This window comes from Anomaloglossus baeobatrachus, chromosome 5, assembly GCF_048569485.1.
Source record: "Anomaloglossus baeobatrachus isolate aAnoBae1 chromosome 5, aAnoBae1.hap1, whole genome shotgun sequence".
Taxonomy (NCBI): Eukaryota; Metazoa; Chordata; class Amphibia; order Anura; family Aromobatidae; genus Anomaloglossus; species Anomaloglossus baeobatrachus.
In genome coordinates, this window is record NC_134357.1 from 526,265,541 (window position 1) to 526,279,430 (window position 13,890).

A 13,890-nucleotide genomic window follows, 5' to 3' on the forward strand; every position below is an offset into this window, starting at 1 on the left:
TGCAGTACCACTGGCTGACTGTAGGTGGTGTGTGTCTTCCAGCTGAAGTTACCACCATTCAGCTACAGCCAATGGGAAGACACCACACCCTTCTAATTCCCCTACGTGTTTGCTGGCCACTGCCAGAGATAGTTCTGAATTTCTGGTTCCCATCCCTGTCTGTTCTGTATTGTGATTCCTGTGTTTTGACTTCTGCCTGTTCTGACTACTCTCCAGCCTGCCATTTTTGTACGTCGCTGCCTGATCCGGATTTGACCTCTGCCCAGTTTTCTGATTACGTTCTTGCCTGCCTGATTTTGTCCCTGTTCTGCATCTCCTGGTTTGACCCTGCCTGACTACTACTCTCATTGGACTGCAGCCTACAACAGGTAGTGATCTCTGGGGCCCTGTGTAATTCCAAATCCCTGTATAGGGGTTAAGAGGCATCCGGGTTCTTGGGGTCCTGCTTTGTGAGCATCTTTGCTCTAACCTGTCCGTTACAGCCACTCTGAGTTTGTGGTTCCAGGCAGGCGTTACAGAGAGTAACATGGATCAGCAAATTGTTGAGGAATTCTAGCTACAGTCATGGACGAAAGTATTGGCACCCTTGAAACTGAAATTTGACATTGAAAATGAAGTATTTTTTACAGAAAATTATTGCAATTACGCATGTGTTATACATGCATTTATTTTCTTTGTGTGTATTGGAACAACACAATAAGTAAAAAAACAGTAAAAAAAAAAGGCAAATTGGACATAATTTCACACAAACCTCCAAAAATGGACAGGACAAATTTTGACACCTTCCAAAATTGTGAGTAAATAACTTTGTTTTTGATTTATGGAATGATTGCTCTCAGTGGGAGAAACAAAATTACAATCTTGTAGTTGTGATACCTTTTTAATGGCTAACAAAAATAAAATAAATTATGTTACAAAGCAAGCTTTCAAGACTTCTTAGGTCTCATCAGGTATGGTATAACAAAATATCTGAAGAAAGAAATATATACAAACAGAGCAGAGACTAAACTGGAAAATGACTTTTTAGCATCCGTTACATCAATGACATCTTAATAATCTGGATTGAGTCTGAACAAGAACTTCTAAAATTCCATGACACATTCAATACATCTTACCATAAACTTGACATTGGACCACTCAAAAATGGAAATCAACTTCCTGGATACTACCATAAAAATTCAAAATGTTTCATTACAGACATCAGTGTATCAGAAACAACTTGACCGTCCCACATACCCGAGATGGGACAGCTTCCATCCGAAACACATTAAAAAGTCCATTGTCTACAGCAAGGTCCTCAGATATAATCGAATCTGTTCCAGCCTAACAGACAGGGAAGAAGAATACTTAGTCCATCTTAAAAAGACATTTTTAAACCAAGGCTACCACCTGACCTTCATTGATGATCAGATCATTAGAGTCACAAGGACCCCTAGAAGTCAATTACTTTAATACAAAGAAAAAAAGGAAAATATTTGTGTACCTCTCGTGGTGACATACAACCCACAGCTTGAGGTACTGAGAAAAACGGCTAAGAAACATCACCATGTTCCATATGAGCATGACCGGTTAAAAATAATATTCAAAGATCCTCCCTTGCTATGCTACAGGTAACCTCCTAATTTAAGAAACATTATGATCGGAAGGTCAGTGCCCGCAGATACACCAAGAGGAACTTATCCCTGCAATGGGAAGAGCTGCAAAACCTGCACTCACGTAGAGACCAATGACCGGATACAGATCTGTAACACACAGAAGGACTATAAGATTCTCAGGATATTTACATACAGTGCTGGCCAAAAGTATTGGCTTCCCTGCAATTCGGTCAGAGAATACTCAGTTTCTTCCTGAAAATGATTACAATCACAAATTCTTTGGTATTATTATCTTCATTTAATTTGTCTTCAATGAAAAAAAAAAAAAAAAGTCAAAAAGCCAAATTGGATATAATTCCACACCAAACATAAAAAAGGGGGTGGACAAAAGTATTGGCACTGTTTCAAAAATCATGTGATGCTTCTCTAATTTGTGTAATTAACATCACCTGTAACTTACCTGTGGCACCTAACAGGTGATGGCAATAACTAAATCACACTTGCAGCCAGTTGACATGGATTAAAGTTGACTCAACTTCTGTCCTGTGTCCTTGTGTGTACCACATTGAGCATGGAGAAAAGAAAGAAGACCAAAAAACTGTCTGAGGACTTGAGAATCCAAATTGTGAGGAACCATGAGCAATCTCAAGACTACAAGTCCATCTCCAAAGACCTGAAAGTTCCTGTGTCTATGGTGCGCAGTGTCATCAAGAAGTTTAAAGCCCATGGCACTGTGGCTAACCTCCCTAGATGTGGAAGGAAAAGAAAAATTGACGAGAGATTTCAACGCAAGATAGTGCGGATGGTGGATAAAGAACCTCGACTAACATCCAAACAAGTTCAAGCTGCCCTGCAGTCCGAGGGTACAACAGTGTCAACCCGTACTATCCGTCGTCATCTGAATGAAAAGGGACTGTATGGTAGGATACCCAGGAAGACCCCACTTCTTACCCCGAGACATAAAAAAGCCAGGCTGGAGTTTGCCAAAACTTACCTGAGAGAGCCTAAAATGTTTTGGAAGAATGAGCTCTGGTCAGATGAGACAAAAGTAGAGCTTTTTGGGAAAAGCCATCAACATAGAGTTTACAGGAGAAAAAAAGAGGCATTCAAAGAAAAGAACACGGTCCCTACAGTCAAACATGGCGGAGGTTCCCTTATGTTTTGGGTTTTTTTTGCTGCCTGTGGCACTGGACTGCTTGACCGTGTGCATGGCATTATGAAGTCTGAAGACTACCAACAAATTTTGCAGCATAATGTAGGGCCCAGTGTAAGAAAGCTGGGTCTCTCTCAGAGGTCATGGGTCTTCCAGCACGACAATGATCCAAAACACACTTCAAAAAGCACTAATAAATGGTTTGAAAGAAAGCAGTGGAGACTACTAAAGTGGCCAGCAATGAGTCCAGACCTAAATCCCATAGAATACCTGTGGAGAGATCTCAAAATGGCAGTTTGGAGAAGGCACCTTTCAAATCTCAGGGACCTGGAGCAGTTTGCCAAAGAAGAATGGTCTAAAATTCCTGCAGAGCATTGTAAGAAACTCATTGATGGTTACTGGAAGCGGCTGTTCACAGTTATTTTGGCTAAAGGTTGTGCAACCAAGTATTATGCTAAGGGTGCCAATACTTTTGTCTGGCCCATTTTTGGAGTTTTGTGTGAAATGATCAATGATTTTGATTTTTGTTTCATTCTCTTTTGTGTTTTTCATTGCAAGCAAAATAAATGAAGATAATAATACCAAAGAATTTGTGATTGCAATCATTTTCAAGAAGAAACTGAGTATTATCTGACAGAATTGCAGGGGTGCCAATACTTTTGGCCAGCACTGTACTTTTCTTCCAATGTGGTGTACTTAATCCTGTGCACTATATGTCCTATTGGGGGTTCCTATGTTAGAGAAACAGGTCAGAGACTGAGAGCAAGGATGAGGGCTCATCGTCACACAATTACAGGGAACAAAACCATTTACTTGTGGCAAATGTTTTCTGTGCTTCAGGACACAACATAAACCACATGAAAGTTGTCATATTAAAAGGCAACATCAAATCTCTCATCCATCGAAGGATCTGGGAATATAAATCGATTCTTTGAGTCTTTGATTCTGTCCACACAGGACTGAATCTGTCAGGAGGATTTATGACTCACTACAGAATTTGAGGAGTCTGCTCTTGAGACTGTGAGGGCACCAGGCTGTTATGATTCAGTGACCGAGGAGGATCAGAAAAAAGGACAAAAACTAGGAAACCCAGAATGTACCAGAGTGGTTGAAATCTCAGCGAATTGCAGACCTACCACTAACACACAACTAGAAGTAGCCATGGGACGTGCCTATGAAGACCTGATCGCCTCGACAGTCGGAGAACTAATTATTCCTACAGAGAGAAATACAGGAAAGGCTAATCTGCCTCTGAGCAGTTCCCAGAGATATAGATAGCCCCCCACATATAAAGATTACGGTGATGTAGGAAAACACAATACACAGGTAGAAAACAGATTCAGCAAAGATGAGGCCCAAACTATCTAAATAGGAAAGGACAGAAAAGAGCACTGTCTGCAGCCGTGCAATACCCTAGAAAAAGAACCAACACGCCTGATTTGGAAAAATACTGAGCCCACAAGGACTCTCCCCCACTATATCAGTACTCTGGTGTTACTGGGATCCAAACAAAACACTAATATAGTGGAGGGACTGAAATTAGTACCAAGCATAACAAAACAAAATACATAGCAGAATATGCAGCAAGGTACACAGACATTCCCAGCAGGGAATGATCCAACAACTCCCAGAACTGCACACAGGCAAAATAGGAATAAGCCTTAGTATCTAAACAGAAAAACAGCCAGAAGGTGGAAACCACCAGCAGAGGTACAAGGACCAAACTTATCTGAAAGGAGTTCTGGTAGACACAGAAGGAAGGGCTGGCTTCAGAATGTCCATAGCACACAGGAGACAACATTAAGCACCGACCAGGAACAAGAGAACACTACTCAGTTATATAGGCCCAGTCAGAAGAACCTGCCAATCATCCCCTGCTGTCTGGTTTCTATTCAGCAAGCAAACTTCACTACCAGCACTGACCACAAGAGGGAGCCCTAAACTGCAACCTAGTCCAAATGTATTCACAACACCAGGCCTCTGATCTTGCGTAGATATTGGGACAATAAAACTTTCACACCACTAAGCTAACTAAGGATCACTCTCTAGGCTCAGTGTTTTGTTTGTTTGGGTTTTTTTTTTAATGTCAGCATGGCTCTGCTCTGTTTGTGTATATATTTGTGTTTCTTCAGATACTTTTATACCACCAAATACACATTTATTTCCTTCGTGCACATTATATCTTGATAGTAACATTGATGTTATTAGTTACTTAAATATAGCAACTCCATATTCATACTTGGCAAAAGAAGAACTCCAAGAGCGTTTTTAGAGTTTAAAAATAAATATCCAACTTTTTATTTTTAACAAAAATTCAATAAAAACATACATTGCATTACAAACTTGTAATAGAATAAAACATAGTGTTATGAGATGGCAAAAGAAAGAGTGAACACCCACAACGAGCAGCAAACTGAGTGTATATTAATTAAGAATTCCCAAGGGAAATGTTAATCTATAACAACCTCTATCACAAGATCTCACATAACTCCCTAGTGGGTTAAATCGGCTCTCCATTGTATCATAGTGGTGGAATAAATAGTCCTAAACATAGTCCTAAAGGGTACAAGGAGGAAAAGGAATCAGCCTGTTAGCTTACCCATGGGAAAATAGCCCATCCTCAGGTGAATCTCGTTATCAAAGTATGCTCCAGGCTTTGATAGGGGATAGCACCTGAGCGTGGGCTATTTTTCCATGGGTAATATTCCTTTTTCTCCTTTTACCCTTTAGGACTGTTTATTGCATGCCATTTTTTAAAAAAAAATATTTAAATAGTTTTAAAAAAATACAAATAGGGTCCCTCTTATTTTGATACACCGCCAACATAAGCAGACAGCTGGGGGCTGCAGCCTGTACCCGTATGCTTTATTTGGGCTGGGTATCACAATATGGGGGGACCCTAGACCAATTTTATTTATTTTTACACCACTATAGAGACAAGACAGCGTGTGTGATTCTAAATAATTACAGACGCTGTCACACAGAGTGGGAGTTAGGTCTGACTGCAACCAATCACTGACACTGGGACTGACCGTGGGTGGGGTATGCAGTGAGTATGTATGAGGGTTAATGAGTGGACCCAGAAGCAGTGTTACTGTCTGGTGGGAGACTCGGTAAGTATAACTGTCCTGTTGTAATCTCCCTAGCCCTTTCTTGGGTCCCCATAAACTTATGTGGGGTTCAGCATCTAGGCAGATGTTTGTTGTTCAAGTCCGGTCCCGAAGCGGATTTTTTTTTATTTATTTAAACCGGCTGAACCCAAATATCTGCAGGTTCGCTCATCTCTAATAATAATAACATAATTGCAATAGCTCAAGTGAAAATTATTAAAACTAAAATATGTTTCATTCTTGGCAGATGACTGTACCAGGAACTCCGAGGGACATCAGCTATTTTCAGATTTTACAGCAGATGATCACGGTATCACACAAGATACCTATGAAAAACTTGCCAATATACCTGATATACTTCCAGCCTTTAACAGCAACCCTCCATCAGATCCTTTTCAAAAAGTCCTCTCTTCTGATTTCTCACAGACAGTTATGCAAAATAAAGATAGCAGAAAGGATTTTGAACATCTAAAAGATCAAACCGCGGAAAAGCAATTTTTATGTTCAGAATGTGGTAAATGTTTTACAAGGAAATGCAATCTTGATACACATCAGACAACTCACTCAATGAAGAAACCATTTTCATGTTCAGATTGTGGGAATTTTTTTAGCTATAACTCAGCATTATTTAAACATAAAAAAATTCATTCAGCAGAAAAGCCATTTCCATGTTTGCAATGTGGGCAATATTTTACAGAGAAATCATATCTTGCTGCACATCAAAGAATTCACACAGGGGAGAAAACATTTTCATGTGCAGAATGTGGTAAATATTATTCTAGCAAATCTATTCTTGTTAAACATCAGAGAACGCACACAGGAGTAAAGCCATTTTCATGTTCAGAATGTGGAAAATGTTTTATAGAGAAAACAACTCTTCTTACACATCAAAGGATTCACACAGGGGAGACGCCATTTTCATGTTCAGAATGTGGGAAACATTTTCGAGTTAAATCTCTTCTTGTTACACATCAATTAATGCACACAGGGGAGAAGCCATTTTCATGTTCAGAATGTGAGAAATGTTTTACAGAGAAATCAAGTCTACTTAGACATCAGAGAATTCACACTAAGGAGAAGCCTTTTTCATGTTCAGAATGTGGGAAATATTGTTCTCAGAAGTCTGATCTTATTAAACATCAGAGAATTCACACAGGGGAGAAGCCATTTTCTTGTTCAGAATGTGGGAAAGGTTTTATGCAGATATCACATCTTAATACTCATCAGAGAATTCACACTGGAGAGAAGCCATTTTCATGTTCAGAATGTGGGAAATGTTTTACAGAGAAATCTACACTAAGATCACATCAGAGAATTCACACAGGTGAGAAGCCATTTTTATGTTCAGAATGTGGAAAATGTTTTATAGAGAAAGCAACTCTTCTTACACATCAGAGAATTCACACAGGGGAGACACCATTTTCATGTTCAGAATGTGGGAAACATTTTCTAGTTAAATCTCTTCTTGTTAGACATCAAATAATGCACACAGGGGAGAAGCCATTTTCATGTTCAGAATGTGGGAAATGTTTTGCAGATAAATACAAATTAGCTAGACATCAGAAAATTCACACAAGGTAGATGCAATTTTCTTTTTAGAATGTGGGAAATAGTTTAACCTGACATCAGAATTTACTGAACATCTGAGAACGTGCACTTGAATAATGTTTCTCTGAAAATATGCATGTTCACAGTGTAGAACATGTTTTTACCGGATATCACACATTGTTACACATCAGAGAATTCACACAGGGCAGAAGCCATTTCATGTTGAGCATGTGGGAAATGTTTTAATCAGTAATCAGTTTTCGTTAAACATCAGAGACCTCACCCAAGGAGAAAAAAAAAACATTTTTATGTGGTGCATAATAAAGTATCTTGTCCAAAATTCATCTCTTATTCATCATCAAAAAGTTCAGACAGGAAAAACATTTTCATGTTCAGAATATAGTATTTTTTTTCCCCTACAAATCATAACTTCTGAAATATCAAAAAAATCACACAGGAAATTAGACACTTTTTTTTTTTTAAGCTCACAAAATGTAAAAATAAAATTGAGCAATTACAGTCAAAATAAAGTTACATCTCATCCAAGAATTATGGAAAGCAGAGCATTTAGTGATGATGCTTAAAAAATGAATTTACCAATAAAGATTTGTTACTGAACACCAATTACCTAGTAGAGCTACCCAATAGAAGAATGTGCTGGACCCCCTGGCATTCAGAAGTGCAGCAGTTTGTCATAACATGTAATTCAGTAGTTGTTGAAATGGTTCTGCAGCAATTTAGTTGCATATGGACAAGGTAGCTTCTCATAATTGCTGAAAACACTGTATATTAGGTTAGTGGAGTGTTTAATATTTATGTGCCCTAGACACCGATGGCCCTGGAACTGAATCAACTTTGCACAAAATCTTGGAGGTTGCCTACCACCACTCTTCTTCATCCAATCTGACACGTCACAGAGAGACTCTTCCATATTCAATCAGGATAGTTACCAGTTATCTGATGCTCAGCTGGGTACAACAAATTATTAAAGCAGCCTATTAAATAGTTGAGACCAGCTAGGCATTGGAGAGTTGCGTTAGTAAATGTCTTGATTTTGTACACCACTGCCCAAGATTGAAGTCATATCTGGTGATAGACATTAGACAACCCCTTTAAAACTTGTTGCCATTCATTAAAAATCATATACTTTTAAAACATATATCCTTGCGTTTGACCTTTTTTTTTTCAATGTTAAGATGTTACATTAGAATTAGTGATGAGCAGACCCGTGGATGTTAGCGTTCGCCAAACCAGCACAAGCTAAAAAAAGAAATCCTGGTTCAGCAGCCAAACTTGACCCTGGACAAAGAACCCCATACAAGTCAAGGAGGACAAGAAGTTCTGGGCTGTAAAATGGCCATAGGAAGCGTCAGGGAGGTACAAATGGAAGTTAAATGGTAGTAAAAGCAGGATAGTTATACACAAATAAAACACAAACACCGAAAAAAATAAGTAACAGGAAAGTTTTGAAGTTTGCCTTCAAAAGCAGCCCAACACCGGTGATTAAATAGACAATCAAGTGAGCACTGTTAACAAATTTGTTTTTTTTGTTTGTGTTTTTTTTGTTGTGTGAACAATTTTTTTAAAAGTGCTCACTTAATTGTCTATTTAATCAGTTCACCAGTGTTTCACCGGAACAGGGCTGCTTTTTAAGGCAAACCTCAATTTGTAGTACCATCATAATTAAGGGTGGAAACACACCAGAAACGCGTTGATGCATACGCCATTATAGCGGCTTCCTTGTGAAAATTTTGATGTCCCTTGTACTTGAAATTCTCAAGAAATAAAGAACTGTTCATTTGAGCTGGACTTTCCTGTGTTACTTGTTCGATTGTCAGGCTGTGGCGGGGCCTTTGTCCGGGCTATGAGCAGAGAGTAGATACAGAAATTATTTGTTGCTACTTTTACAGAAAAAAATCCATTATTTGGAATAAAGAACACTCTTTCACCCCTTTATTAAGCCCTAGAACACCCTTGTAGATTCAACATAATCCATTGTCTTGCTAAATTTTCCTAAAAAGGGTCTGAAAACCCGTACTTACGAAGCGCTCACTGATATCCTAATCAGGCACGAATACTAAGATTTTTTATAGCAAAATATTATTTATTTTAATAGCACATGAATAATCAATGGTACATAGGCATTAGCACTACTTTATAGTCATAGAATCTTATACAATAACAGAAATATGCATCAACATTACCGTCTGTTGTAGCACTCCTTCCTCATCGGAGGGACTCGTTTAGTGAGAAGAAAAACAACCCGGCCTCTGCATCACAGGTGCAGTGCGTCCACTTTGAGCGTCCTGGAAAAATGTCCCTGTCTCACTGAGCGAGCCCTGTATTTTTATACCAAACTTTGTACATTGTGGTCGTCGTGTGCACTGAGTATTGCAATTGGTGACCAGCATGTGATTGCTGAGTCATGGTAATGTAACCTGACCACACGCTGCTGTGGGCACCAGTAGCTTCCTACACATGTGTCTAGCTTAACCACTGGTTTCCTGCATATGTTGCAATGAGCCGTGAATTTTACATCGCTAGTTTCCTACACACGTTTCTAATTAACCACTGGTTTCCTGCATATGTTGAACTGTAAGCGTTCCTTCCTCATAATAGTGGTTTGTTCAAGACCTACTTAACACGTACTCTTCATCATGGTGAAATCGGGTCAACCAGAGGACACCTCTCTGATACTGAGTTTGGATGGATCAAATAAGACCTGTGATCACTATCTTTTGATTAGGATTCTATCTAATCACACTCATTCTTCAGTCATATCACATTGGTATCACATCCATATAAAGTCATATGACGAACCCGACTCTGCTACATCCAGAGGCTGCAGAGAGGGAATACATGTCTGCTCTCTGTAGCCTCCAAGAAACACTGACAGGGGAACCCAGCTGTGAACAGGTGACGTCACTCAGTTCACCAGAGGTTACACTCGTGACCTGACTGTTGGACTGCGGAACACAGCCAAGACCCAAAAACCGACAACACTTGTGAAAGTGAAAATGCTACCGGAATGTCGGACTGCGGGGCACGGCTGTGTTCCGCAAACCGACAGCCCAGTAGCACTGTGAAAGTGCTGCTGGAATGTCAGATATTGGGTATGGCAGTGTCCCACAATCCGGCAACGCTTTGAATGTGAAAGTGCTGCAGGATTTTTGGACTGTGAGGCACGGCCGTGACCCGCAAAATGACAGCCCGGCAGTGCTTTGAAAGTGCTGTCGGATTGTGAGACTGCAGGGGCACAATTGTGTCCTGCAATTCAATAGTCCGGCAGCGCTTTGAAAGTAAAAATGCTGCCGGATTGTTGGACTGCAGGGCACGGCCGTATATCCAGCCACGGTAAAGCTCACAGGTGTGTGCTGCAACCTGTAGCTGTTGGTTTATCTTCACTGGCTATCAAAATAGGGCGGGAGCACATCATTATATTTTTTTTTTAGTAATTTCTCTGGCCATTCACAGTCATGCCAATACTTGATATGGCTGTGATGGAGCCGAACGTGCCCACACTGAAAAAGCTTGCTGATTTGCTGCCCTGCAACCTTTCAACTAGCTATATTCAGATGACAAACAAGAACAGGAATCGGACATACAGGTAAAAGTTTGTGTTTGGGTCCAATGCGAACCCCGAACTTTACAGTTTGTGTTCCCTCATCCCTAGTTAGAATCTATCTTCAAAGCAGGAGAGGAGAAGGGGTTAACCCTAACCCTTCTCCTCACCTGCTTTGAAGAATGTTTCACGTGGGGCTGCGGCAGCCGCATTAGCTCATGCTATCTGTGGTGGTTGTGACTCTCACAACCACATTAGGTGAGTGTATACTGTTATACATTACTCCTCTGTTTATCTGGTAAGACCCTATCAGCACTTATTTTTCTAGTTTTATCATAGTTAGAATCTATGGAGTTGATGGAGAGCTGATCGGCATATTGTATAAAAATAATGTAGGAACCATTAAACTATAAATCCCAGACTTGGTAAAATTTGCTTTACTCAATGTTTTATTAAAGTATGATTTCATAAGGCGTATTCTATTAACTAAATTATATCACTGAGCCAGACCAAGGAGTCTGCTATACATCCATCTATCTCATCACTATGATTTTGAAAGCCAGAAAAAAGTTTCACATAGGAATATACGTGTATGAGGCTGCCACTGCTCATCATCAAGAAGGTCCAATGGTATTGTTTATTTTGTTCCTTAGTCCTGAAGAAGGGGACTTTGATCCCTGAAATGAGTAGACCTATGAAATAAAAAAAGAAAATTTTAATATATCAACAGTTTCTTAATTTTGACAGCAGCGCGGCATTATCTCCTTTATCCCTCTCCACTACTGAAATTAAAATAAAATATCACACTAGTTCCTGGAGAATATAAATAATGTGCTCCTGAGTGAATTTTATTATCCACTATTATGCCAGGTAAACTAGAGGACTAGATACTGTAGGTCTGAATATAGGGCAAAGGAATAACTGATATTTTCCTTAAAGGGAACCAAACATCAGGTTTTTCGTCTATAAGGTGCAGCCAGTGCAGTACTGGCACTATCAGGCACAGTGTTTACATACCATCAGGGGGAAGCTCGGGTGTTTAGGCAGTGAAATCCAAGTTTATAAAGTTTGAAAATTCGTGCACTTTTTGATTGACGTGTGCACCTCTCTCCTAATGTCCGGGCGGGTTATGCACGTGTTCCCCGCCCCCCTACCCGCCTGTTCCTCCCTCTCTCCTTTTCTATCTCCTAATGTCTAGGCGGGTTATGCACGTGTTCCCCGCCCCCCCCCCCTGCTGCCTGTTCCTCCCTCTCTCTGGTTGTATTTAAATTTCCCTCTTCAGTGGCATGACGTCGGAGTTGGCGCCTGCGCATAGCGCTTATCTCCGGCGCCATGTTTCTGAAGCCCGCAATACCGTTCAGCCGGGTGCATGAGAGGGCGGCGCATGCGCCCTCACTTCTTCAGATCCTGTTGTGACCGCGGGAGCGCGCATGGTTACAACAGGACTGGAGATCAGCTGACAGGAGGACGCGATTGCTACGCTACCAGCACAGCAACCGCCTAGGACACCGGGGCTCAGGTGAGGTGAGTTCACAATGCTGTGTGTGTGCCCCTGCGTTGACCTAGGCTCACCTTCTGAATGCCAGGTCACCGCAGGAAAGCACTCACAGCTGTGTGTCTGTGCTATGTGTGTGTGCAGTGTGTGTCTGTGCTATGTGTGATTCTGTGCAGTGTGTGCATGCAGTGTGTGTGTGTGTGCGCAGTGTGTGCGCACGCTGTGTGTGTTGTGTGTGTGCGCACGCTGTGTGGTGTGTGTGCGCACGCTGTGTGTGTGCGCATGCTGTGTGTGGTGTGTATGTGTGTGCGCACGCTGTGTGTGGTGTGTGTGCGCACGCTGTGTGTGGTGTGTGTGTGTGTGTGCGCACGCTGTGTGTGGTGGGTGTGTGTGTGTGTCCTGAATCCAGGCCTGGCATTACTGGAGTTTCCTCCGGTAACCAGTCCGACGCTGCACTGGTGTGTTTTTTTTTTCTTCCAGATGATATTGGATCCGGATTGGACGGCGCGGGACCCTTGACCCAGGATTACTGCGGAGGGGGGTTCTTTATTTCAATAAAGATAGAGTCACTAATTGTGTTGTGTTTTATTTCTAATAAAAATATTTTTCTGTGTGTTGTGTTTTTTTTATCTTTACTAGAAATTCACAGTGGCCATGTCTAATATTGGCGTGACACCATGAATTTCGGGCTTAGGGCTAGCTGATAATACACACCTAGCCCTAACCCCATTATTACCCAGTGAGCCACCCGGCATCAGGGCAGCTGGAAGAGTTGGACACAGCGCCAGAAGATGGCGCTTCTATGAAAGCGCCATTTTCTGGGGTGGCTGCGGACTGCAGTTCGCAGCGGGGGTGTCTAGAAAGCTTGGGCACTCTGCATTGCGGATTCCAATCCACAGCTGCCTAGTTGTACCCGGCTGGACTCAAAAATTGGGTGAAGCCCATGTCATTTTTTTTTTTTTAATTATTTCATGAAATTCATGAAATAACAAAAAAAGGCAGCTGGGGGTTGGGGGCAGCCTGTAGCTGCCTGCTGTACCTGGCTAGCATACAAAAATATGGTGAAGCCCACGTCATTTTTTTGGGGGGGTCAAAAAATCCTGCGTACAGTCCTAGATGGAGAATGCTGAGCCTTGTAGTTTGGCAGCTGCTGTCTGCTCTCCTGCATCCACTAGTGGATGGAGTATGCTGAGCCTTGTAGTTCTGCTCCCCCTGCCTCTCCCTCCAGCATACAGTCCTCCATATAGTAATGTGCCCCATATAGTCGTCCGTATAATCTAATGCACCTCATAGTCCTGCATATATTATAAAGCGCACCATAATACTAAGTGTCTGAAAACTACTACATGAGAGCAACAGAACCTATTCCCAAAAAACAAAACAATTAATTATTTTAAAATGTTTGTTTTTTAATTTAAACAAAGGTA

General features: G+C 41.1%; 1 protein-coding gene across 1 annotated transcript in view; it reads left to right on the plus strand.

Annotated features, from left to right (window-relative positions):
- The window catches only part of LOC142312098 (uncharacterized), an 85,977-nt gene that overhangs the window by 33,176 nt on the left and 38,911 nt on the right, over positions 1-13,890 (plus strand). The window contains 1 exon segment of the mRNA XM_075350977.1: positions 6,106-7,435. Coding sequence (XP_075207092.1) covers positions 6,106-7,435 — 1,330 coding nt within the window.